Source organism: Oncorhynchus mykiss, chromosome 12 (assembly GCF_057628025.1).
Source record: "Oncorhynchus mykiss isolate SJ-2025 chromosome 12, ASM5762802v1, whole genome shotgun sequence".
In the NCBI taxonomy this organism is placed as follows: Eukaryota; Metazoa; Chordata; class Actinopteri; order Salmoniformes; family Salmonidae; genus Oncorhynchus; species Oncorhynchus mykiss.
Genome location: NC_143033.1, coordinates 32228343 through 32256200, shown reverse-complemented (window position 1 = coordinate 32256200; position 27858 = coordinate 32228343). Strand labels below are relative to the sequence as shown.

At 42.6% G+C, this 27858-nt stretch overlaps 2 protein-coding genes across 18 annotated transcripts in view; both read right to left on the bottom strand.

The window, feature by feature from the left end:
• The window catches only part of usp25 (ubiquitin specific peptidase 25), a 48654-nt gene extending 29705 nt beyond the window's left edge, over nt 1-18949 (bottom strand). For 4 of the 16 annotated variants that reach the window (XM_021623499.3, XM_021623501.3, XM_021623503.3 and 1 more), the window contains exons 1-10: nt 18575-18949; nt 14148-14225; nt 12901-13102; nt 10316-10439; nt 9928-10090; nt 9258-9344; nt 7863-8000; nt 5400-5476; nt 5016-5089; nt 1847-2001 (exon numbers count right to left, since the gene is read on the bottom strand). In XM_021623499.3, coding sequence (XP_021479174.2) covers nt 1847-2001; nt 5016-5089; nt 5400-5476; nt 7863-8000; nt 9258-9344; nt 9928-10090; nt 10316-10439; nt 12901-13102; nt 14148-14225; nt 18575-18616 — 1140 coding nt within the window. In that variant the 5' untranslated portion in view covers nt 18617-18949. The remainder of the gene's footprint in view (nt 1-1846; nt 2002-5015; nt 5090-5399; nt 5477-7862; nt 8001-9257; nt 9345-9927; nt 10091-10315; nt 10440-12900; nt 13103-14147; nt 14226-18574) is intronic. The other 12 variants (XM_021623500.3, XM_090192266.1, XM_090192270.1 and 9 more) reach the window with 4 other exon arrangements.
• A 318-nt stretch (nt 18950-19267) lies between these two features.
• On the bottom strand, nt 19268-23053 carry LOC110537446 (arsenite methyltransferase). Of its 2 annotated transcripts, XM_021623498.3 has the most exons (11): nt 22993-23053; nt 22680-22752; nt 22431-22561; nt 22047-22197; nt 21798-21934; nt 21426-21495; nt 20805-20886; nt 20471-20602; nt 20090-20232; nt 19836-19958; nt 19268-19433 (listed from the first exon to the last, which is right to left on the bottom strand). In XM_021623498.3, exons 2-11 carry the CDS (start codon nt 22710-22712, stop codon nt 19317-19319), a joined length of 1119 nt encoding a protein of 372 aa, XP_021479173.1. In that variant the 5' UTR covers nt 22713-22752; nt 22993-23053; the 3' UTR covers nt 19268-19316. The 2 variants fall into 2 exon arrangements, with proteins under 2 accessions (XP_021479173.1, XP_090048400.1); XM_090192274.1 differs by lacking the exon at nt 22993-23053 and having other exon boundaries at nt 22680-22824.
• Nucleotides 23054-27858: the final 4805 nt, after the last annotated feature.

Below are 27858 nucleotides of genomic sequence, written 5' to 3'. Positions count from 1 at the left end.
CTGTGAGATGCCTAAGACAGTGCTACAGGGAGACAGCACGGACAGCTGATCGTCCTCGCAGTGGCAGACCACGTGTAACAACACCTGCACAGGATCGGTACATCCGATCAGCACACCTGCGGGACAGATACAGTATGGCAACAATAACTGCCCAAGTTACACCAGGAACACACAATCCCTCCATCAGTGCTCAGACTGTCTTTGATAGGCTGAGAGAGGCTGGACTAAGGGCTTGTAGGCCTGTTGTAAGGCAGGTCCTCACCAGACATCACCGGCAACAACGTCGCCTATGGGCACAAACCCGTCGCTGGACCAGACAGGAGTGGCAAATAGTGACTTCACTGACAAGTCGCAGTTTTGTCTCACCAGGGGTGATGGTCGGATTCATGTTTATCGTCGAAGCAATGAGCGTTACATCGAGGCCTGTACTCTGGAGCGGGATCGATTTGGAGGTGGAGGGTCCGTCATGGTCTGGGGCGGTGTGTCACAGCATCATCAGACTGAGCTTGTTGTAATTGCAGGCAATCTCAACACTGTGCGTTACAGAGAAGACATCCTCCTCCCTCATGTGGTATCCTTCCTGCAGGCTCATCCTGACATAATGCCACCAGCCATACTGCTCATTCTGTGCGTGATTTCCTGCAAGACAGGAATGTCAGTGTTCTGCCATGGCCAGCAAAGAGCCCGGATCTCAGTCCCATTGAGCACATCTGGGACCTGTTGGATCAGAGGGCTAGGGCCATTCCCCCCAGAAATGTCCGGGAAATTGCAGGTGCCTTGGTGGAACATCTCACAGCAAGAACTGGCAAACCTGGTGAGCAGTCCATGAGGAGGAAATGCACTGCAGTACTTAATGCAGCTGGTGGCCACACCAGATACTGACTGTTACTTTTGATTTTGACCCCCACCCCCCTTTCGTTCAGGGACACATTATTACATTTATGTTAGTCACATCTGTGGAACTTGTTCAGTTTATGTCACAGTTGTTGAATCTTATGTTCATACAAATATTTACACATGTTAAGTTTGCTGAAAACAAACGCAGTTGATAGTGAGATGTTTCTTTTTTTGCGGTGTTTATATATTATTTATTTAGCAAATTGGCTTAGTCTCGTAGTGAGGAGTCTATAAAACATTGCTAGATTCATAAGCATTTTTTGCCATTCTGAAATGTATTGGAATAAATATTACTAAACTATAAAGCTACGGTCAGATGCTGAGCAGTTGCCATACCAGGCGGTGATGCAACCGGTCAGGATGCTCTCAATGTCGCAGCTGTAGAACTTTTTGAGGCTCTGGGGACCCATGCCAAATCTTTTCAGTCTCCTGAGGGAGAAAAGGTGTTGTCGAGCCCTCTTCACAACTGTCTTGGTGTGTTTCGAACATGATAGTTCGTTGGTGATTTGGACACCAATGAACTTGAAACTTTCGACCCACTCCACTAAAGCCCCGTCGATGTTAAGTGGGGCCTGTTCGGCTGTCTCATCATTGTCAATGATCAGGCCTACCAGTTGTGTCATTAGCAAACTTAATCATGGTGTTTGAGTTGTGTTTGGCCACACTGTGGTGGGTGAACAGGGAGTACAGGAGAGGACTAAGTACATACCCCTGAGGGGCCCCAGTGTTCAGGATCAGCAATCACAGTTTAGTGGGCACCTGATAACATTTGGTAGTTGAACAGTAGCGTAATGGTACTTCCTTTTTGCCTGTACATTTTGTGTGAATAACCATAGATTTGGAGGATGTTTTTGAGTTTAATTTCCCCTTTTACACATCTATTACAGTTAAAATGCCAAACTCCACTGTCAGTTGTTGTTGGTGTGTCTCAGAGAGCAGCAGCACTGACCTCCTGTCCAGACTTGGCAGAGTTCTCTGCAGATGAGTGTAGGGACTCGATCTCCCCCTCAATCATGGCTGCCTCTAAACACTCGTGCAGGTCCTTAAAGCCATTCACCTGCAGAGGGTACTGCCCGAACATCTCTGTGTTCTCAAACTTCTTTCCTGTGAGGAAGGGAACAGGAGCACAGAAATGTAAACTACATTTACAGTGAGGGAAAAAGGTATTTGATCCCCTGCTGATTTTGTACGTTTGCCCACTGACAAAGAAATTATCAGTCTATCATTTTAATGGTAGGTTTATTTGAACAGTGAGAGACAGAAAAAAATCCAGAAAAACACATGTCAAATTTTTTTACATTTATTTGCATTTTAATGAGGGAAAAAAGTATTTGACCCCCCTCTCAATCAGAAAGATTTCTGGCTCCCAGGTGTCTTTTTTATACAGGTAACGAGCTGAGATTAGGGGCACACTCTTAAAGGGAGTGCTCCTAATCTCAGTTTGTTACCTGTATAAAAAAGACACCTGTCCACAGAAGCAATCAATCAATCAGATTCCAAACTCTCCACCATGGCCAAGACCAAAGAGCTCTCCAAGGATGTCAAGGACAAGATTGTAGACCTACACAAAGCTGGAATGGGCTACAAGACCATCACAAAGCAGCTTGGTGAGAAGGTGACAACAGTTGGTGCGATTATTCGCAAATGGAAAAAACACAAAATAACTGTCAATCTCCCTCGGCCTGGGGCTCCATGCAAGATCTCACCTTGTGGAGTTGCAATGATCATGAGAATAGTGCGGAATCAGCCCAGAACTACACAGGAGGATTTGTCAATGATCTCAAGGCAGCTGGGACCATAGTCACCAAGAAAACAATTGGTAACACACTACACCGTGAAGGACTGAAATCCTGCAGCACCCGCAAGGTCCCCCTGCTCAAGAAAGCACATATACATGCCCGTCTGAAGTTTGCCAATGAACATCTGGATGATTCAGAGGACAACTGGGTGAAAGTGTTGTGGTCAGATGAGACCAAAATGGAGCTCTTTGGCATCAACTCAACTCGCCGTGTTTGGAGAAGGAGGAATGCTGCCTATGACCCCAAGAACACCATAACCACCGTCAAACATGGAGGTGGAAACATTATGCTTTGGGGGTGTTTTTCTGCTAAGGGACAACTTCACCGCATCAAAGGGACGATGGACTGGGCCCATGTACCGTCAAATCTTGGGTGAGAACCTCCTTCCTTCAGCCAGGATATTGAAAATGGGTTGTGGATGGGTATTCCAGCATGACAATGACCAAAAACACACGGCCAAGGCAACAAAGGAGTGGCTCAAGAAGAAGCACATTAAGGTCCTGGAGTGGCCTAGCCAGTCTCCAGACCTTAATCCCATAGAAAATCTGTGGAGGGAGCTGAAGGTTTGAGTTGCCAAACGTCAGCCTCGAAACCTTAATGATTTGGAGAAGATCTGCAAAGAGGAATGGGACAAAATCACCTCCTGAAATGTGTTCAAACATGGTGCCAACTACAAGAAACGTCTGACCTCTTGTGATTGCCAACAAGGGTTTTGCCACCAAGTGTTTTGCAGAGGGGTGAAATACTTATTTCCCTCATTAAAATGAAAATCAATTTATAACATTTTTGACATGCGTTTTTTCTGGAATTGTTTGTTGTTGTTCTGTCTCTCTCACTGTTCAAATAAACCTACCATTACAATTATAGACTGATCATTTCTTTGTCAGTGGCCAAACATACAAAATCAGCAGGGGATCAAATACTTTCTTCCCCTCACTGTATGTACCTCACAATAACAGTTGTGGCCATAACCAACAGCTAATTAAAGAAGCACTGGGATTTGGTAGAGGCAGTTTAACCCGATTATGAAGTACTATTCCTCCGAGGCTTGCTTGCGAGCACGTGCCATATGGGGAGGCTAGGGAGAAAGTGGCCCAGGCGTGAGAGAGAGAGGAGAGACCCATTTCACATTAATTTATCAGCCAGGCCTGGTTTCAAATAGGATTTGTTTAGTTTCAAATACTTAAAGCATTTGATTGAGCCTGCCTGAGATGCCAGATGGGCAGGGTTTATACCTTTTCCATTGGTCCATTGCGGCAGGCAAGCTCAACCAAACAAATAACATTTGAACCCAGATGTTGCCATCACATCCACTAACTGACTACATACAGCACAGAGACTCAGCTGACCCACTGCGCTGACTACAGCACCTGAGTGCTGACTGACCAGAAAAAAAAACTGAACCCAGGGAGTGGAGAGGGAAAGCTAGCAGACATGCTAATGAGACATTAAGGTCATAAGAAGAGCAGAAGCTGCCTTGCTGGTCCAGCTTTGTCTGGCGGTTCTGAGCCAGTATTGTCATGCATAATTAGAACAATGTCAATCAGACATCAAGATCCTCCAGGATCAATGCTCTGCAGTCCCGGTACTTTTACATGTGCCACATCTCATTAAAGATGACCTCCAGGATCTTAAGCACAACAAATTCGTAACATATTTCTTTACAGTCTAAGAGGTTGGGGGGGGCTAAGCTGACATATGGCATTGTGTTAAGATGGATCATTTAGCTATTTGATTTTTAATTTTAGGAGCCCTTTACGTATACAAAAAAAATATATATAATATTCCTAAATGGCAAAAAGGACAGTCAAAAAAATAAATGATAAGAATCAAGGTTTTGATCTGTCTGTCCTATATCAAGGAGATATTTAACCCCTTTTTTTGGGTAGGCACAAAACTACCTTCAAACCTGTACCGGACACCTTCAGACGATTCTTGTGACACTTGTGTGAGAACAGCATCGTGTTCATGAGAGTGGTCATAATAGTTTGTAGGTCAAACTGTTCGGACGCTACAGACATTTGTGAGAAGACCGATTTCAGGGACGAACATATCATACAAAATGGATGACGTAGTACGCAAAAACAGGGACCACCTTTGTCTCGTGAGCACCACTTTCAAAACTACTGTCTGAAATTATACAAACGTTTGAGAGTGCATCTTTAAAACAAGGTCACCTTTCATTACCAGGGGCAAGGACTCTCTCTCCCTCTCTCATTGCTGCTGCTACAGACGGCTGAGCCTCATCTCTCAATCACTCTCCAGTCATCTATCCTCCCACACCAGTGGCGTTCTAACATGTTTGCCTCCCTCTCTCACCTTCCAGAACCCCCACAGCCTGGAAGCGGCCATAGAACAGCTCAACCATCGGGTTCTTTGGTTTCTCACCCTCTCTGGGAACGGAAAGAGGTCAGAGTCAAAACACACACTCATTGGGGTGTCACAGTGCACGCACGCACACACACACACACGTGGAAGAGGATGTTTAGGCCTCTAAGCTATATGAATAATGATCCTAGACCCTTTTTCACAGGTACCTTCATAAAATGGTTACTAAAGTCACTACGGTACATACTGTATGAAAACACAGAGAGGGCATGTGTCCCATTGTCCCCTAGGAGAATTAATCACAGCATGTGTGTGTGTTTCATGTGCTTTTTTGACAAATCATGTGTGTGACATTAGCGAGATGTTTTTCCATACCTGTCCTCCTCTGCCTTCATCTGGAAGGCATCCTCCAACCAGTCCAACAGCTTATGTGTAAACTCACTGACATCCTGCTGTTCCGGGAACACAGAGAGAAACAGACCAATTACAACACTACTTACAAGCAGCACACAAAGACAAACCAATTAGAAAACTGCTTTCAGGGCACAACAGAGAGACCGGACAATTAGAACAATGCTTTAAGGGCAACTGTGAGGAGTGAAGAGTTTACACAGGCTCCAATTATGCCCAGCAGCACAGGTCCAATCACTTAAAATCACTGTAGAATATAATAGGCCTAGAACTCCTAGACCTAGAGAATTTAGCCAAGGTTTAAAACATGGAAAGGAGGTAAGTGGGATTATACTGAGAGACTCGTAAATTGCAAAAGTCGATTTATATCCCCCCAGTTGGGTCAAATGTAATTGTTAGGCTTCAAAAGCAACCAACAGCCCAGAGGATCTTTTACAGACGTCCATTGCACCCTCTGATTGGGGTCAACACTTCTCTAACCCCAGACACACGAAGGGGCAAGAGCAGAGCGTACTGCAGACATTACTGATGAGTACAGTGGTCAGATGGCCGACCTCACAGGACCTTAACAGAAACATTAGCTCATCATTACCAGGTTTTGGGGGGCAGACACTGAACAGTTTTGGGACTGTGTCATATTACCATTACATTACAGCATATTAGCATAAAGGAGCTAATCGTGGTCTAGGGATTAACATTATAGACAAGCGTGGTTGATGGTGTCAGGGGGACAGGGGAGGGCCTGGTGTTCCAACTTCCACTGGGCCTTGTTACCCTTGCTGACTCAGCCAAATAGTTAAGGGAGGGGTCAGTCCTCTGCCAAAGAGACAAGGGACAATGGGAAGGTAGGAGAGAATTCTAATCATGCATTTACCAACTGACAAAACAATGGTATCTTGGTCGCTTAAAAAAAATACATACTTTGTGTATATCAGATATGTAAGTGGACACCCCTTCAAATTAGTGGATTTGGCTATTTCGGCTGACAGGTGTATAAAATCAAGCACACAGCCATGCAATCTCCAAAGACAAGCATTGGCAGTTGTTAGAAGCCACAATCGGCAATACTAAAGCTGACCTAGCACCCACCCGCCGAATGGCAGTAGAATGGCCTTTCTGAAGAGCTCAGTGACATTCAACATGGCACGGTCATAGAATGCCACCTTCACAACAATTTAGTTTGTCAGATTTCTGCCCTGCTAGAGCTGCCCCAGTCAACTGTAAGTGCTGTTATTGTGAAGTGGAAACGTCTAGGAGCAACAACATCTCAGTCGCAAAGTGGTAGACCACACAAGCTCACAGAACAGGACCGCTGAAGTGTGTTGCAACCACACTCACTACCGAGTTCCAAACTACCTCTGGAAGAAACTTCAGCACAAGAACTGTTCGTCAGTAACTTCATGAAATGGGTTTCCATGACCGAGCAGCTGCCTAAGATAACTGTGCGCAATGCCAAGTGTTGGCTGGAGTGGTGTAAAGCTTGCCGCCATTGGACTCTGGAGCAGTGGAAGCACGTTCTCTGGAGTGATCAATCACGCTTCACCACAGGGCAGTGTGATGGACGAATCTGGGTTTGGCGGATGCCAGGAGAACCTGCACCAATGCATAGTGCCAACTGTAAATTTTGATGGAGGAATAATGATCTGTTTTTTAAATGTATGGTTTCAGGATAGGCCCCTTAGTTCCAGTGAAGGGAAATCTTAATGCTACAGCATACAATGGAATTCTAGACAATAATGTGTTTCCAACTTTGTGGCAGCAGTTTGGGGAAGGCTCTTTCCTGTTTCAGCATGACGATGCCCCCGTGCAAAGTGAAGTCCAATGGTTTGTCGAGATCAGTGTGGAAGAACTGCACAGAGCCCTGACCTCAACCCCATTGAACACCTTTGGGATGAATTGGAACTCCAACTGCTTGTGGTTGAATGGAAGCAAGTCCCCACAGCAATATTTCAACAACTAGTGGAAAGTTATATCAGCAAAAGGGGGACAAACTCCGTGTTAATGCCCATGATTTTGGAATGAGATGTTCGAAGAGCAGGTGTCCACATACTTTTGGTAATGTAGTGTACATTAGACATTGTTCTACTGGAGTAGAATAATCACATTCAAATTGATTGCCCAATTGGAGCATTTGCTCCAGTCAGACATTTATTTTACAGCAAGCCCCTGTACCCTGTCCACCATGTACCCCATAGTTACACTTGCTGGATCAAATAATACACCGAATTTGATCACACCAGATGTCTGGATGACTATGCATGGCATAGCTGGCTTCATAAATCATTTTGTCTTGCCTTGCCACTGTGCTGTTGCTTGCTTTTTGAGGGGTCTAGGCTGGGTTACTGTAAAGCACTTTGTGACAACTGTTTATGTAAAAAAGGCATTATAAATACATTTGAAGGGTAGAGTGATAGCTAGGAGGTTTACCTGCTGAGACTCGCTGGACTTAAAGGCATCCTTGAGGATCTCCACAGCACGCGATGGGTCCACGTACTTCCTCTTAGAACCCACCATGAGTGAGAAAAGGTTTCTCAGCTCCTGCATGAAGGGCAGGTTCCTGTGCTCCTAAGGAACGACAACAGGAACAACACACACAGGGACGTTAGTTACCATGACAACTCGCCTTCTAGAGTAAGGGAATAATGGTTTCCAAATCACAGTCATATTCCAGTTTTAATGTTAACCATCTTTCAGACCATAGAGACTGCATTGAGAAGTAATACTATTATAATATGTTCACATTCAGTGCTTTATGATGGTGGTAGTGTGCCTATCAAAATATGAAGAACGGGTATATTCCCAGTTTATGCGAGGGAATGTGTTTTTCTGTTGGATCCTAGCGATGCTTAGCTGACCCAGTAAATCTGTGCTGGTGCGAGATGTGACAACCAGAGGGTTTCCTCCACTGCTCCATATACAGTAGGACACTGACTGGATGGCTGCACCACAACTACTGGCAATGAATCAATGAGTTATAAATTACACACTAAGCCTATGGTAGATGTTAAAAGCAAAGAGCAAAGCCTTGCTTCGAAGTCGAGCCTTGTTGACAGAAAAGAGCAGATTAAAAGAAAACTAGAGCAAGGTTCTCTCAGTGCTCAAGGCTATTGATGACAGGTTAGGGTCCAAGCCCTAAAAGGACTGAGTATGGGAGCCCTTCTGTTGAAAAACAATTTTAAAAAAGGGGCAATATTACCATTTGCCCCTCGAGACGCAGTAGCAACAACATAGCCAGAAACTCTCCCTCAAAATAGTCCGAATTTCTCAAGTCAAAAAAGGTGCAGGAAAACTAGTCTTCTCTCTTTGAATGAAAACAAACACTTAATGTTCCACCATGGGAAGCGGGTGGGAGGAACGTGCTGTGCAGATAAGATCGCAGTTGTGGAAACCAATGAGGTAGAGACTGCAGCTGCTACAGAGAGAGGGGGGGGGTGCTAAATAGACAGGGCAGTCAGGGGGAGCGTGAACCACTGGAACCTGAGGGGAAATCAGATCATGCTGCAACCAAATAGAGATATTGCACAGTGAGGGTATTTACAACCCAGAGAGTCGAGCCTCTCTTCAGAGGGCCACTGCCCAGCTCAGAGGCTAACAGGAATGATAGCTGTCCAGCTGAGGGCCATGGATCTCAAAGTCAGGAGAGAGCTAACCAGACCTTTCCCCAGCTATCGCCTATAGGGTTTAACATATGTTCCTAACAGAAGGGGGGTTTTTCAGAGCCAGTATCTCTGTAGCGTATTGGTCTGGGGGATGTGACCTAAGTTTCACTGCTGAGAGTTGATATGAGTTGTCTGGGTGAGTGGAGGATGATAGGTGGTTCACCTTCTGGTTGCGAGGCAGGTCCTGGACTCTGGCAGGAGGAGAGTAATACAGCACCAGCCTCTGGAACTCCAGTAGGTTGAACAGAGACTAGAAACAAACAGATAGAAACCAGTCAGCTTTCTTGAATAACATTAATTTCGCTTTGAACCAGCACTAAACATTTGTACACTATCAAAAGAGAGCATGCATGTTGCTATACAGTGAGGTAGTCAACAGCTGTTTTACACTATGGATGTTATCACACTTTTGCTGCTAGCTGGAATGCTGTATGGGTATGATGGATTACAGAAGAATGTTAGCGTTCGAAGTTACGAACCAAACTTCCATATCTTTTGAAAAAAATATTAAATAATTAGTAAAGGAGAATGATTAGTGGAGTTGTCACTTCATTTTATCACCTGCTTTCATTGAATCTCTAATTGTGGTTAGAGACCAAACCCAGGCAGACAGGGACCATGTGATGGTGTATCCAGTGTTCATTCAGAATATTTCAGCTCACTTTACCCTCTACTAGGGGGTCTATACATTAACAACGTAATCCATACCTTATGACGGGGAGGGCTAGTCTTTCCAAGTCTCTCTAGATATATGTCAAGGCCTATATTGAATACATTACATTGATTTAGGATGTTTAGCAGAGTCAAAATGGAGGGTGTGTGTTTATCCCCACCTGGATGACGGCGCTGAACCAGCAGGTGTTGCCCACGTTCTTGAGCCCGACGGGGCAGTTCTCCATCCTTTTCCTGTCGTGAGGGTTGGGCGAGTCACTCCACACCTCCGTGTGTGTCCGCTTCAGGCTCGCCTTGTTCTCCGCTATGCTGGCCTCCAGAACTCTGCAAAGAGTACAACAAGTTAAAGAAAACACTTTCATCAAAAGGATATTTTATTATTTCAAAGCCCTAACATGAATAAAGCATATTAGCGAAACTGCACAGCGACTTGCTCAGTCTGATCCCCTCAAATGCGCAGATCATTGACATTTTTCCACTCAAACACTCCAACTCCCTGAATGCTCCTCCTCTCCCCTTAGCCCAGCTGATGACATGACGGTGGTGTACCTGCTGATGGCTTGCTCCTCGTCGGTGATGCCAGTCTCCCTGAAGGCCCGGCTGGACTCCTCCAGGCTGAGAGCGATAGCCCTCTGGAGGTCATCCTTATCATCACCAGTCAGGTCAATCACGTCTAAAGCAACACATACGTACAACTCCTTACTTACATACACACATATACATACTTACATTACTTTAGACCTTCTTCATAACATAACTCAAGTTTTTCACACCAATCTTCCACTGACATCAATGCACGATTTACACTTAAAGTTAAGTACTCCAAGTTCAAATCCCACCCTTACTGATTTTATAATCCCAGTCATGCTGCGGTGTTTCACAGACAGGAAAGGGCAGACAGACAATATCCTTTTTTTTTATCCCAGCTTAAAAGACCACAAAGAGAAGAGAGCTTAACATTTGGTGCAGTAGCCTATAATATTAAACAAACCTTAAAAAATACTAAGGTGAGTCATCATCAGAGTAGTAAATAGAGCAAAAGGTTATCCCCTCCTCTCAGACAACTCTATTGACTGGGTTAAATTATAGGTCACGTGTCAAACTCATTCCACAGAGGGCCGAGTGTCTGCTGGTTTTCGCTCCACCCTCATACTCGATTGATGAATTAAGGTCACTAATTAGTAAGGAACTCCCCTCACCTGGTTGTCTAGCTAATAACTGAAAGAAAAAACAAAAACCTGCAGACACTCTGCGCTCCGTGGAAGGAGTTTGACACCCCTGTTATAGGTTGTTTTCCTTATTTGACACATATCCAAAGGAGTGTGTAAGTTCATTAATCAGGACATTCCTGCATGAAAGTCAAATGGGGCGTATCAGGATATGGTGTTCCCGAACAGAGAAGGATATGCCTCTGCAGTAAAGGCAGGACTTCTCGTGCCCATCTCAGAAAATTCCACAGAGATGACATCACTTAATTTCAACAAAGTAACCCCTTGTCTCACATGAGAACCAGGAGGCATCCTACTAAAAGCCATCCCACAGACCTTTATACAATGCTAAATGCTTACTTCGAGCTTCAATACAAAACTAAATGGGAACGATTAGCAAATCTGATCAATTATGATAAATTAGGGGAGACAGTAATGTTAATCACTCACATAGTGCATTCAGAAAGAATTCAGAACCAGACTTTTTCCACATTGTTATGTTACAGCCTTATTATAAAATGTATTAAATAAAAATGTTTCCTCATCAAACATCACAATACCCCATAAAAACAGTGAACTCAGGTTTTTAGAAATGTTTGCACACACACACAAACATTAATTACCTTACATAAGTATTCAGACCCTTTGCAAGGAGACTCGAAAGTGAGCTCAGGTGCATCCTGTTTCCATTGATCATGCTTGAGTGGTTTCTACAATTCAATGATTGATTTGGAAAGGCACACACCGGTCTACAAGTCCCAGAGACAGTGCATGTCAGAGCCAAAATCAAGCCATGAGGTCGAAGGAATTGTCCGCAGAGCTCCGAGACAGGTATTGTGTCGAGGCACAGATCTGGTGAAGGGTACCAAATAATGTCTGAAGCATTGACGGTCCCCAAGAACACAGTGGCCTCCATGACTCTTAAAATGGAAGAAGTTTGGAACCACCAAGATTCTCCCAAGAACTTGCTGCCCGGCCAAAATGAGCAGTCGGGGGAGAAGGGCCTTGGTCAGGGAGGTGACAAAGAACCTGATGGTCACTCTGGAGTTCGCTAAAAGGCACCTAAAGGACTCAGACCATAAGAAACAAGATTCTCTGGTCTGATGAAACCAATATTGAACTCTTTGGGCTAAATGCCAAGTGTCATGTCTGGAGGAAACCTGGCACCATCCTCACGGTGAAGCATGGTGGTGGCAGCATCATCCTGTGGGGATGTTTTTCAGTGGCAGGGACTGGGAGACTAGTCAGGATGGAGGGAAAGATGAACAGAGAAAAGTACAGAGAGATCCTTGATGAAAACCTGCTCCAGAGCGCTCAGGAACTCAGACTGTTGGAAGGGTCACCTTCCAACTGGACAATGACCCGTAGCACACAGACAAGACAACGCAGGAGTGGCTTCGGGACAATTCTCAATGTCCTTGAGTGGCTCAGCCCGGACTTGAACCCGATCAAACATCTCTGGAGAGACCTGAAAATAGCTGTGCAGCAACGCTCCCCATCTAACCTGACAGGACTTGAGAGGATCTGCAGAGAAGAATGGGAGAACCCCCCCCCCCAAAAAAATAAAGGTGTGGCAAGCTTGTAGCGTCATACCCAAGAAGACTCAAGGCTGCAATTGCTGCCAAAGTCGCTTCAACAAAGTACTGAGTAAAGGGTCTGAATACTTACGTAAATGTGTTTTTTTATTTTGTATTAATTTGCAAAAAATTCAAATAAACTGTTTTTGCTTTGTTGTTAACGGGTATCGTATGTAGATTGATAAGGGATTTTTTTAAAATCCATTTAAGAATAAGGCTGTAACATAACAAAATGTGGAAAAAGTCAAGGGGTCTGAATACTTTCCAAATGCACTGTATATAACGGGTTTGAGGCCTACAGATTTTTTCTTATGCACACACCGGAGATGAGGTAGGTAGTGGTACTCACTGGTATCTCCCTGGCTAGGGACTGCCCCGGGCAGTGCTGGGTGAGGTAAGTACTCACTAGTGTCTGCCTGGCTGCCCACGCTGATGTATCTGTCGTTGCCCACCTGGGTGGTCTGGTAGTAGGTAGCCTCATCCTGCTGGGGCACCTTGGCATTCTTCTCTGTCAGAAAGGCCACCGCCTCCGCCAGGTCTCCATTACTGACCTGCAGGGATAGCAGGGTTAGAGCTCTACTATCAGACTGGTTTAGATGTAGACTGTCAACACTTACTCTGGGAGATCAATAAAGCTGATGAATTGGGTGAAAATAAGCAATTTCCAGAACTCCCACGAGAGATTTCAGAACATAAAATTGGTAACATTTCAAATTGTGTCAAACCATTTTGAAATGCATCCCTGAAAATCAATATCCGCTATATGGTCTGGCTGTATCAGTCAGTCAGACCATATAATGGTATCTATGTGCTCCCCATATTGTACGGTCATCCTTTTAGCTATATGCCTAAGTATGCTGCAGAGCTGTCTGATTAAATCATTTTACAAGTTCTTCAAAGTAGATAAGGCATACTTTCACAAACTGTCTTGATCCCACTCGTTGCGGTCTATGCGGTCTGTATGCATCTAGCCCAATGACTGTACGATCTAGCCTAAGGTAGCAGGCGTAAAAGTGTATCCGTCCGGAGATCTGTATAGAATGTCTCCGCCCTACCAATGGGGGTAGTCGTCCAAAAGGAAGGAGATAAACTTAGGTCCAAATTAAGCAAATATAAACTCATTGGGCTTATTTTGGACAGAGAAACCACTCGCTTTGACTCTTCCCCTCTAATCTGTCACTCTGTCCGAGCCTGAAAAAACTGTCGCAATGGATTAGGGTCACTGTAGTTAATTACCATGTTTCTGTGCTGAACTAGGTTGGATATTTGCTAAATGAAAACTACAACTCCTTTCAGCCTAGCGTCCCATAGTTCTTGACTTCTCTCGTGAATGATTTGATTTATCTCTAAGAAACAGCATGTTCGGCTCACAAAAAATCTAAATGGAATTCGAGTAATTTGTATTATCCAGTTACTAAACAACCAACACATTTCAGTTAAATCGTTCAGCATTACAGACTAAATACAACAGCTTGATCAACACTCAGACATTGTAAATTGAGAAATCTAACAAGATCTCGTAAATTGAGAAATCTAACAAGATCTCGCAATTTGACATCACTGCATCCGTACCGCAGGGCCTTGTGTGCGTGTTACCTGCAGGGCCTGCTGGAGCAGCTGGACGTCTGTGGTGCCTGTGACCTCCCTCAGCTGGTTCAGTAGAGTCTGCTGGTGCTGTCAGGAGCGAGAGACGCACACATCATCAGAGAAACAGGCAGTCAGAGATGTTGGGGGGAAGAGGCAGAGAGATTCATAGAAAGCGAGAAGAGGACATAACAGGACAGGACACACATCACTCTCCATCACTTCACTAACTGCACTACACATCAGCAGGATCACATAATGTCTGACTGAATCATAAGTGAACCAAGCTCGCTAGGCTGCAGAGGGTGTTGCATTGCAAGTAGACTACAATGTTTTACCGAATCCATGCAGGCCTTATCTGGACCCCTGACCATTTCTCTAAACACCAGACAGTTAGGCTTTAGCTAGTGGAGAGGATGAGACTGCACTGTGCACTCATGTCTGCCCTGCTGTAACTGTTGCATGTCAACCCCAGCTGGGATGCAAGGGCTTACCACCACACAATGGCTGTGTCCACTAAACAATGAACCAGTGCATTACACACACTGGCCAAGTGCACTCCAACGCTCCAAACAATGATGGAGAAAACTTACTGTCAGGGCCTGAGGCTCAGGCCACTATTCTAGGTCCTAGGATCGTAGCCATAGAGGGTTGTACAGTAAGTAGGCGGCTGTTGTGCTGCAAAGATGTCCTCATGGACAGCCCATGTTTGAGTAAAAATATATATGGGTGCGTAGTGTGTACTAGTTCTCCACTTGTGTCCACTGTGCAGCAGCTCCTTAGCAACTAGCTCCAGATATTTCACAGGGGGTTAAAAGTGAAAGAGTTTCACTCTGGTCCTGCCTGGGGCACCTGTGTTTCACAGGGCCACGAGAGAGAGGGAAGACACAGTTCACACCTCTGTTAGAGTAACTGAACATAAGCAACACACAAACCAAGTCCTCCATCTCAGTCTCTCTCTCTCTGGCCCAGCTCCCATGCAGGCTAAGCAGTAAACACTACTAGGCAGTGCTCTTAGGACAGTGAGTCAAACCCAGAGACAGCTACTAGGCCAAGTTCTCTCTGAGCCAAACAAACACACTCCACCCCATACTGGAATTCAAAAGAACCTCACTATTATTGGGTGTCTCTTAATTCTAATCATAAACTAGGTAGTTTGGATACTGAATGCTGATTGGCTAAAACAGCATTTAGCCGTGTGTATGTGACACCATATACCATGAGGTTTGTCTTTTCAGCTTGATATCATTGCGCCTTTTCACCTTGATAAAATGGCTACATCAACAATAGCTTGACATGCCGGTGTAGAAAATGTGAGTTTAATTGAACTTGAGAGAATCTGAAACGAACATTGTGAAACAAACAAAGTGGGCACTTACCTGCATCACTGACTGTTGTGAAGAAAAATGGATACATTGTGAGTTTGGGAATACATCAAAAACGGAGCGGAACCTCATTCTACAGGATTTTTATGGTTCACTGTTAGCTAAATCATTCTAATGTATCCTGGCAATATAACCAGTCGATATGTAGACCTAACTATTAGATAAGGTTATGTTATCTTATGTTTCAGGTACACAAAAGAGCCGATGGGTGTGAACATCCTCGCAACAATGTTGCCAAAGATCTTCAAAACAGCTGGCAGGTCTCAGATTTACCAACCACTGCCTCCGAACCACCATGATCCCGAAACTGTCGGATACCGGACTAGAGGCACAAGAAAAATGTCAGTGGACACAGATTCTAAACCTTGCTTCAAAGTTACTGGATGCCAAATCTGGAAGCGGTCGAGCACTACACAGCAGCATCTTCCCCAGCTAAATGAACAGCATCAATTTCCAGCGGAGCCAACAAACAATAACATGGGACAATTTATTTAATTCGTGCACAATAAATGGAAACATTCAGATCAACATTAATAAATAATTGGCGAGTGTTAGTCACTCTAGTAGTGGCGCTAATGCTTGGTATTTGCATACATTTAATGTAAGCTTGCTAGCTAGCATGTGGTTAAGAATTTTGTCCGTACTACTTTTTCAGGCAAAGTGCATTTATGAATTGACTTATTAAAGCAACATTTTCTATTTAGATTTGTAGTTCCTTGCGTTACTGTGTTGCAACCGGTTTATTAAAGCAATAAGGCACCTCGAGGGTTAGTGGTATATGGCCTATATACCACGGCTAAGGGCTGTATCCAGGCACTCCGTCTTGCGTTGTGAATAACAAACCACTGTCTTGTAGAAAGTGCATTTTTTAGTTTGGTCAAGTTTATGAACACATTATATAGGCTAGCTACAAGCAGGCAGAATGTGACAGTAGGTGAGAGGGGTCAGGCCCTCTTATATTTAATTTAATTTTACCTTTATTTAATTAGGCAAGTCAGTTAAGAAAAAAAATTCTTATTATTTTCAATGACGGCCGAGGAACAGTGGGGGTTAACTGCCTTGTTCAGGGGCAGAATGACAGATTTTCACCTTGTCAGCTTGGGGATTTGATCTTGCAACATTTCGGTTACTGGCCCAACGCTCTAACCACTAGGCTACCAGCTTCCAGTTGCCTGGAACACACCTCGACTCATCCTCATGTGGCAAGTCTAGAGCGTCTGTCTGTCTGTCGCACAAAGTCTCTCCTTACCATGAGGTCGGTGATTGACACTAGCACAGTGAGCCTTACAGGAATGAGCATTCCTAAGTGTTACTAGACCAATGAGTTTACAGGAGTAGCCTTTAGTCATGCCACCTCAAAAAGCACAAGAAAGAGGATTGACATCCACCTCGATTGTTCTGAAATAATTTCTGTAGTTAGAAACAGATAAGATCAGCATTACTGAAACATTATTTTGTCAAAATATAATTTTCTCTCTGAAAAATTAAGCTAATTGATTAGGTACTATTGTTACTGAAGATTATATGAATGCAGTCCATTTGTTTGCAATCAATTTGCTTAATTTCTCAGAGATAACATTTTATTTCAACAAAATAATGTTTCAGGAATGCTAATCTTATCCCATATCCAATGTGAGTGAATGTAAGCCTACATGCAACCAGGCAATATACTGTTTTGAATGCTAACTGTGTGTCACTACCTAGGTGTATTGCAACTTCACAGGGCAGCAATATAAATAGCCGTATATAGTCCAATAACACGATGATGATAAACCTCCTGCTGTTCTAAACTAAGTCAATAGAGAGTAGAATCTAAACATGTTGCCAAATCATGTCACCATCAACACTGATCAAAGGATGTGGTGCTGGATGGTAATCTGAGGGATGGTAACACCCTCAGACAAATCCCATGACAGTGTAATACTGCTGGTAGGTAGCTAGCTACCTTACCTAAAAAGAGTTGAGTTACGTAACCAGCTGCTATGGTGTGAGGGCTATGCTGTCAGCAGCCAGCTCACTAGTACTAGGCTAGATCATTTGCTTCATATAATTAATATTGGTTACCAACCTATTGCTTATTCTGCCCTCTAATAATGAACTAAAATTAAGAAGTAATGTTGTTGCACCTCCTCTTCCAAATCCAATTAACAAATAAGAGATAAGGTGTAATGTGACCAATGTTTTTCCATCTTACAATCAAAACACAATCAATTATGCATAGTTGTACTAGATACGTATTTATCAAATATGTTCTTTAACGTAACCTGTCAAACTAACCAACCCACACCCAGCAAGCTTGCAGTAATGCAGTTGCATTCACTCATCGTGGTCACTCCTGGCTGCCTGGCAGTCACTGCACGTAAACAAACATATCTCAACAGTAATTTCAGTAACGTTAGCAAACCAGACCAAGCACACAGCCTGGGTCAAGTGTCTTGCTTGCATGTTGAAAGCAATAGTGACTTGCTATTATAACACCTCAACAGTCAATAACTGTAAATTACTTCTAACGCTTCTGACTCCTTAGCTGACTAGCTAGCTAACAATAGAGCTACATTTGACGGTAGCTGCTAGCATCTGACGACAGATGATCACAGGGCAAAGACTGTCTGAACTTGAGGTAGCTAACATTTGGCCACCCAGTAACGAGCAGCTTGTAATGCTGAATTGACGACATTAGCTAGTTACCCAGCTAGCTAGCCGTTGCCCTCATAGGCGTGTCACTGTTGGTAAACTTATGTTAGCGGGGCTAGCTGTAACGTTAGCAAGATAACGCGCTAGCTAACTTGCTGACAATGTAGATAGGTCTAGATACCTAATTAGCGACTATAGTTGGATACCGATCTGCCTTCGTGATTTCTTTGACAAGGCAATGGGATTATTTAACGATGCATGTTGTTTGTAAATACTTTCAGGGACTGTACAATCGATTGAGAAAATATCCAAGGATCTGACGCCACACTTGGGAACAAACATCAAGCTAACTTTCTCTGGCAGTTTTGCTAGCTAGCAACCAGGCGGAGAAGGAAAACATTGCCACTACGATGCACCTACCTTCTGAGAATGCTGTTGGAGGACATTCTGCTCCACGGTCATGGCCGGTTGAGAATTAAACGGAAATAGTTTCAACAAAGGTAAAACAAATATTTTAAAAATACCTAGTTATATCCAAGTTAAATAAAATAACACTTAATATGTCCCCCAGTTAACCAACACGATAGCGGGCGCCATGGGAAATGCAGGCATGGAGGAAAAATAAATGCAGCTGGCAAGCGATCGCTTTTCTGTTCTCGATTAGTATTGCCTTGTTGGACTGCATTTACGTCACTGATCTAGTTTTAGAATTACGTAATGAACAACTTTCAGTTCTGTATTCTTGCATACTTTCCCTTTTCATTTCTTCCTATACGAAACCAATAATTTAAAACCAACGGTTTGGATTTAGTTTAATAACATGTCAGCTTCACTATTAAAGGTTTGAACATATGTGTGTATTGTGTGATTACCAATGACTATGAATAAGGGTAATAATGTGGGTTATATAATATAATAACTATTTTTCCCAAAGAGAGAAAGACAGCCTTGATACAATGTGTGTATTTTCTAGATTACACTTTAATGCCTTAAATGTGTGGCGTAAGGTTAGGGACCAACTCAGTCCATTTCTAATAGCAATGTATTAACAATTAAACAGAACCCACATTAAATATATTTGCAAATCACACAAAAATGTAGTTGACAAAATCATGTAAAATGTTTATTATATTCATTTTCATGGAGAAAATAGTATCTCCCTTCAGTTGGTAGTGTCATACTTTTCCACTGGTTCTTCAGTGTTCCCAATCTTGGTGGAGGGCTTTGAATGAAGTTTGAGGTTATCAGCAAGTAGGAATGGGTTATTAAGGTGGCAGCTCTGAAAAGCACATCACAAAGGAGAGGAGAGAGAGGAGAGAGAAAGAGAATTAGCCACTGGTGCTTGCAGACTACTGCATATAGCTATCTATTCGAACAGTAGGGCTTTTGAGACACTGAGTGGGCTGAGCTGTGTGGTAAGCCTCCTCCTCCTGCTCAGAGTGATGCTGTGACCTGAGTGGGATGAAGGTGCTGAAAGTGCTGTACTTCTACATAACAGAGAACATGTAGCCCTGCCAGATACATGACCATAGGATCAACTTATGAGGATTTATTAATTACAATGATAAGAATTGCTGACTATAATTTCTTTCTTTCTCTTCATGTAATGTAGCACATATAAAAATATACAAATGCATGATGGTTTCTGGATAGCCCAGAGGAAATATACTAGAGGGTTTACCTGAGGGGCACATTTAGGGCTTGGTGCAGGTTTGTCTGAGCTTTGGATTGAGAAGTCAGAGGAGAATCGGGAATGCTGAAGCACGGCTGCCATTTCTGCATCCACGGTTACCTCTATGTCTGTCTGTAGGGATCAAGCAGAAACACAAAACACAGCTCTTCAGAGGCAAAACGCAGGTCCAGAAAGGGAGAAGAGGAATACTTGCCAGCTTTTTAATAGGGGAATAGGTTTGGTGACAAATTACTTGGACACACCTCAAAACAATGATACATGTCAAACTTGAGTAGGTCGGGATGGTCAGGGACCGTTCCTTTGTAAGCCACAACTGCGTCGCTCTGCTTTCTATTTTTGGGCAACTTGAAGAGGCGGTAAGTTGCAGAGGTGTGTGTGATGCCACCTGTGGGGAACAAGAAAACAAAGAAACAGATGTTTTGATCTGATAGTTGGTAATGGAAGTGGTTGAAATTAAACAATATATTCATTTGTTCTCATCCAATCATGTTTCAGAATAATGCTCAAGAGAAATGGTAACAGAGAACGGAACTGTTGAACCTTGCTAGACATTGAAGTCGACCTTCATCTCATTGTCCTATTCATGAGATCATTGAGAGGCAGACATTAATGTGCCAACTTACTTGCTTTCTTCTGTAACTCACTATTGTGGACCATGATGTGGCTTGCAGTGAGAAGGTATGGAGTACTAAAGCCCACCTCGTGCACTAGAGAGATCAGGTCTCGCCAGTAGAGGGCACCACTCAAGCCTTCACCTGTCACAACACAGAAAACATGACATTAGATTAACAATTCCCAACCAACTCAAACCCCCCTCCACTGCTATGTTGTTGATATTTTAATGTATCTAGAACAGTGTGTTATTGGGTCTCGCATTGGCTCAACATCATTATTCCTGTCAGATAGCATACATTCAACTTTTAACTCTGTCAGCTGTCACAAAGCAAGCATTCTTACCCCACAGAACTGGGTCTTGTTTCAAATGTTCCGGAACAGCCTTGCTGGAATATATGTCACTCAAGTAAAGTTCCCCACCCTCCTGTAAATACATAGGATTTGACATGAATTAAACATTTTACAATCTACAAAACCTATCAGAGTTCTGACAAGAAGGCTCAAGAGACAATCTAAATACTATATTATTGTATGAAGATCATGTGATTTACTATGAGGGAATAGTTTTATTATTTTATTTTGGCCATTTATTTTGGTGCTAATCTCTACAAAAATAAATGTTTTACAATGTTGTAGGTGAAGGTAAATCAAACCACATCCTCATAAGTAAAAGTTCATTGTTTCTCCAGCAGATGGCAATAGAGTATCAGCAGATGGCAATAGAGTATCTGGTTTCACACTGCGTGTTGCATAACGATAGGTTCACATACCGACAAAGATAAATGAGGAAAAGCAAATGATTCATGAAAATGATGCCACTTTGTAAATCAAGTAGCTTTTAAAATCACATAGTCTTGTTTCCAATTTTCAGCATTGCTACTTAATCAATATTTTATATATTTATGTGAGGCATGCAGCATGCTGCTGAGGTATTGGCTGACCACCAGAGAGTGTGAAGGTTACCTTGAGCACTCTGAAAGCCTCCCTGAGAACCGGCTTCTTGTCAGGACACAGACACATGGCACAGTTTGACCTACAGACAGACAGACAGGCAGGAAGACGGCAGAGACATCAGTTAGTCAGGGTATTTGGGAACCGATCAGGTCACCAATCAGGGAACAAATTGATAAATCAATCTGTGAACCAGTCAGTGAATAAATGGTAAATAGATAAAGCATTTTCCCTTAACAGACTATTAGCTCAAAGGAGATGGAGAGGAGGGATTGTCATTGGACATGTATTGTGTGGGATTTTCTTCAGTAAGACACTCACTCGAAAAGATCCCCAGCAGAAAGCAAGCCTAAGGGTGTTGAAGGAAGGAACAGCTTTACTCACACCAGAACATCCAGCGAACCACTCTGTATTCCCGTCTCATTCAGTTTCTCTATGTAACCCTGCACAAATATGGTGTTGGGCTTCTCGTAGCCATACTTCTGCTGGTGGTACTGGACATATTTGCGTGATGCCAGGATCTGGGTTTAGGATACATAGTATGAAAATCACTTGTGATCCACAGTTTTATTTGTGATAAGATATTAGGTAGGGAATTCCCACAAAATATATTGTGCGGCACGGTAAGCCTACCAGTTCTGCTGTCATGTCAATGCCGATGACATGACCGCTCTGGCCCACTAATTTACTGAGAATGAAGCAGTCTCTGCCAGAGCCACTGCCCAGATCCAGCACCTTACAGCCCTGTAGCTTCTCAGGAACAACCAGCCCACAACCAGAGTATCTGCAGAACAGCACAGTAGCACCTATGATAGTAGATACTAATGCATTGAAGGTGCATTCTTACTGAGAGTGACCAATGCTGGTGCAATGCAAATATAGTATTGATGCTTTTCACATAGACAAACAGTGAATTAGATGTTATTGATTTAGCCTGTTATCAGTTACAACATGTTTATTATTAGGAACACAACAATATAACAATATGGGGTTATAAACCAGAGAGACTTAGCATACTTTTTGCAGACCGAGGGGTGGACTAGTCGAAGTGCATCAAAAGTGCTCTGGGGTATTGGGGTGGATGGTGACATGCATGATGCACTGGTCTTTAGATTACCATGTATCTCCAGGCGAGAGCCATAGTATCTCTACAGTGAGGAGGATTATAGTATTTCAAATAAATATGATTCAGACATTTAACATCAGATACAGTGACAAAAATCTGTTAAATAACAGTACAGTATGCTAGTGAGGGAAAATATATACCTGAACAAGTTCATGGTATTCCAAGGTTTCCATGTTTTAGGCTGATTGTAGCTGGTTTCACTTCAATTGTTGCCTAGAAAACAAACACTTTTTTGTTCAAAACACAAAACTGATAGGCTGCACACACTGAAACATTCACATACCAGAAGACAGTTGGGCGGATTTGCTATTACTGTGTAACAGAGATACTACTAGTGTAAGGTGTAAGCACACCTTGAATTTATTGTAATCCCTGCTGATTTTAATTGACATAATTATTTTTTCATACAATGTTTTAGCTGGTAGTAGGACTGACCGAAATGACAGAGCTTACCTGGCTAGAAAGATCGCTTCACAGTTGATGTTCCCTTTCCCCTCTCTGCATTTATTGAGATCTAAGAGCAAGGTGAGTATTGATTTTATGACAACTGATTGGTCTAGTTAAAGCCAGCTGAGTTTGGAAAAAGGGCATCCAGCAGAGGCCTATGTCCTGTAAAATCCATCCAAACTTGATAGTACCAGATTTTGACGATTTGTTGAGGCCAAGTTCACTTACCCCCACTTCATGCAACAAACTACAATTGTTTTTCAGTTGTATTCATGTTTTTCATGAATGTATTCCTTAATGTGTTCTTTATGATTTTACCTGTCAATTGTCCAGGCACTTTCTTTGTACTGTACTGAACATTGTTTTTTGAGTCACGTATAGCAAATGTTTTCCTCTATCCCCTCATGTCCCACACAGAGTTTGTCATCTCTGACTGCACATCTTTCACAGTTCAACGCATAATAACATAAATATGCAAGCTATGTGAGTTGGAGATGTCTCAAAATCCCCTCTGAATGCAGATGCAGTAAGTAATGTTGAGCCTCTGTCCCTCCCCTCAACCCATGGAACTGCAGGTCAGAAACCAGTCAACAACAGAGTAAAATGTTGCATGTTTCCCCTAAATGGCCCTTGAACTCTACTGGCACAAAGTTTACATCTCAATCTGGTCTCAGCAAGACCAGCTGACACTGAACTGTTCTTTCTCATTCGACTGGGGTTTTTGAGAAATGTTTACTTGGAAAGTTCATGGCCACAGTGTCATCATGTGTGGTGGAACTGCACAGACAATCACAATTAAACTGTTTCTTTAAAAAAATGTTATTTGAGAATTGAAAATGGGGTTAAATTGGTCAAATCAATTTGAATCATTGTTTTTTTAAATTTTAATTGTTTGATTTGGCTAATGGGGACATAGTCACAATCGAGAACTGTGCAGTTTCAGTTCTAGCTCTAATGTTGAACTTTACTGCTCAGTGTGAAATTTGGCCTAGGTAATTGCGAATAACCCCAAAAATATTTAGGCATTTTGTAGGAATACTGTATACTCACCTCGAAGGGCATAAATATTAGTAAAAGGTTTTGTTTAAGGATAGTGGGGGAAAGGATTATATGTGAGTACTTTCCTGGGAGGAAGACATTAACAGACAGGAGATTGACACCACTAGCTCTCCCCAGCCAGTTTGTAAAACATTTACCCTTGTGCTTGTCTGACATTGCAGACGTCAGCCATGCTCTTTCATTGTCAGCCAAGATCCCTCAAATGGACAGGCAGGCAGGCTGCTGCACTGAAGCTCTGACTGCAGAGAGACGCTCTTAGGGATCATTAATATTTCACTCACTCTGTTTACATGTATTCACTTGACCATCAATATGCAGGCTATACAAAATGTGTTATTTTTTTTACCTTGTCAATAATTTAGGGCACACATTTAAACCAAACATATATTTCTTCGTGATTACTGATCAATTAAATTTGTGTACTTATGTATTGTATATCGTTTTTTTTTGTGGTTTGGTATTCATATAAGACCTTGGGCATCCAACCTCACCTGCAAACTGTTTTATTTATTTATTTTTTATCTGTATTTTTGTCTTTCACTTTTTTTACTGCAAAAAAAAAGAAGAAAAATAAATGAATAAATGTGAACCCTGTGCGTCTTTGAGACAGGTTTCCTTGACACAGTAAACAGTGTCTTAGTAAACAGAGCAGTTATCCATTAGCTCTAATAGACCATCATATTTTCAGTCCATTCTATATTAACCTATTGAATTGTAACTATCACTAGAACCACGGAAATCGTCGTAAAGCGCAATTCCACACATCAAGATAATTACACATTTATGACATGTAATAATTACCAAAACATTTATGTTCACCCACAGAGAGGTCTGGGGAGCAGAGAAAGTCAAAGGTCAAAAGGCTATCAGGTGTGATTAAAAGAAAGAACTGAAATCATGCTGCCAGTTGTTATATTTACGGAGGCCCTTTGAAGAATGGAATTGTGAAGCGGAGGGGGGCCCGGCTCACAGCTGCGGGGCAACACTTGATCCTGGGCTGCCAAGAGACAGAGGGCGGTCAGGCTGAGATGAGGTTCAGAGGTTATGACCTTTGGGGGTTAAGGCTCCAGACTTCACAAGAGGTACATCTTCAAAAGCTAAGGCCCCATTGGGGAAACAGGTTAGGGCAGGAAAATTAACAAATGTGACCTCTTTCTCTAAGAACAGGATTTTCCTCCCCCGGTTAGTTGATTCTATTTTGTATTTGATTTTATGTTGGTTCTCTTCAAGTTTTACTTTTACTTTCAAATTTCATCCATTCATTGAAGTATTAAAACCATCTAATTTCAAAGAGCTTATCTATTGTATCAAATAAAAAATGCTTTAAGGCTTCTTAGTATGTTTACTCTTTTTTTTTACTCTTTTACTTCTAATTGTGAAGTTCTCATCAGGACAAGGAGCTCCTGACACACCTCTTTCAAAGGAGGTCACATTACCCATAAAATGTTAATTGCACTCCTCCATAGGGAGGTGTTGTGTGTGTTTACAGTACATAACACGGCAGGTCAAACCATGTGCTCAAAGATCAAATACTAGTATAAGCAGGGATGACTGAACATCTGTGGGGGGATGCATTAGAACAATCACCATGACAACTAAAGACAAGTGTTGGCAGTGCATGGCCCCCATGTGAGTAAACAAAAGGATTTTATAAAATAGGACAGAAAATAAAAACAACAGTTTCAATGACCATCATACCAATAAAAGTTGTTTAAAAAAAAAAAAACTTTTGTGAACTTTTGTACATTTGAATTACCCTCATTAGTGGAAAGATCTGCAGATCCTTGACAAACTTTAGAATTTCAAGTGAACAATGCTACCAATGTCGGATGCCATGTGAAAAATCGTATTATTGTGATTATTTTCACGCTTCTGATTGACTCTGGTTGTGACGTCAAAGCGTGAAAAAGCTCACAGCTTTAGAATTTTCATAGGTCAATTATTTGCTTGCACTTCTGCTTCAATTCTGTTTCTAAGTTATCTGTGCTTCTTAGGTGGATAACGTCAGTGCCTGATTGAAATTGACCCTTCAAACGTGGATAAAAAAGTAATGATCCCCTTTAAAATATATTATTGATTGTTTTGCGCTTCTATCGGGCACAAAACAACTGGATGGAATGGCGAGAGTTGCTGTAGCTGTTTATGCGTCAGCATAGTGATTTAGCAGCAAGCCTGTTAGCAAGGTGTGAACACTGACTCTGTAGATGGCTGAGCACGTGGCTGCGGATCTCTTTCCTCTCACTTCCCTCAGCCACATCTCCACTATCAGTTATTTTGATTTTACATTGTTCAAATATGTTAAATTGATCAGGGGTGTCATTCATCCCAAAAATCAGAGGGGGCACAAATTACAGTGGGGCAAAAAAGTATTTAGTCAGCCATCAATTGTGCAAGTTCTCCCACTTAAAAAGATGAGAGAGGCCTGTAATTTTCATCATAGGTACACTTCAACTATGACAGACAAAATGAGGGAAAAAATCCAGAAAATCACATTGTAGGATTTTTTATGAATTTATTTGCAAATTATGGTGGAAAATAAGTATTTGGTCACCTACAAACAAGCAAGATTTCGGGCTCTCACAGACCTGTAACTTCTTCTTTAAGAGTCTCCTCTGTCCTCCACTCGTTACCTGTATTAATGGCACCTGTTTGAACCTGTTATCAGTATAAAAGACACCTGTCCACAACCTCAAACAGTCAGACTCCAAACTCCACTATGGCCAAGACCAAAGAGCTATCAAAGGACACCAGAAACAAAATTGTAGACCTGCACCAGGCTGGCAAGACTGAATCTGCAATAGGTAAGCAGCTTGGTTTGAAGAAATCAACTGTGGGAGCAATTACTAGGAAATGGAAGACATACAAGACCACTGATAATCTCCCTCGACTGGGGATCCATGCAAGATCTTACCCGTGGGGTCAAAATGATCACAAGAACGGTGAGCAAAAATCCCAGAACCACACGGGGGGACCTAGTGAATGACCTGCAGAGAGCTGGAACCAAAGTAACAAAGCCTACCATCAGTAACACACTATGCCGCCATGGATTCAAATCCTGCAGTGCCAGACGTGTCCCCCTGCTTAAGCCAGCACATGTCCAGGCCCATCTGAAGTTTGCTAGAGAGCATTTGGATGATCCAAAAGAAGATTGGGAGAATGTCATATGGTCAGATTAAACCAAAATATAACTTTTTGGTAAAAACTCAACTCGTCGTGTTTGGAGGACAAAGAATGCTGAGTTGCATCCAAAGAACACCATACTTACTGTGAAGCATGGGGGTGGAAACATCATTCTTTGGGGCTGTTTTTCTGCAAAGGGACCAGGACGACTGATCCGTGTAAAGGAAAGAATGAATGGGGCCATGTATCGTGAGATTTTGAGTGAAAACCTCCTTCCATCAGCAAGGGCATTGAAGATGAAATGTGTCTGGGTCTTTCAGCATGACAATGATCCCAAACACACTGCCCGGGCAACGAAGGAGTGGCTTCGTAAGAAGCATTTCAAGGTCCTGGAGTGGCCTAGCCAGTCTCCAGATCTCAACCCCATAGAAAATCTTTGGAGGGAGTTGAAAGTCCGTGTTGCCCAGCAACAGCCCCAAAACATCACTGCTCTAGAGGAGATCTGCATGGAGGAATGGGCCAAAATACCAGCAACAGTGTGTGAAAACCTTGTGAAGACTTACAGAAAACGTTTGACCTCTGTCATTGCCAACAAAGGGTATATAACAAAGTATTGAGATACACTTTTGTTATTGACCAAATACTTATTTTCCACCATAATTTGCAAATAAATTCATTAAAAATCCTACAATG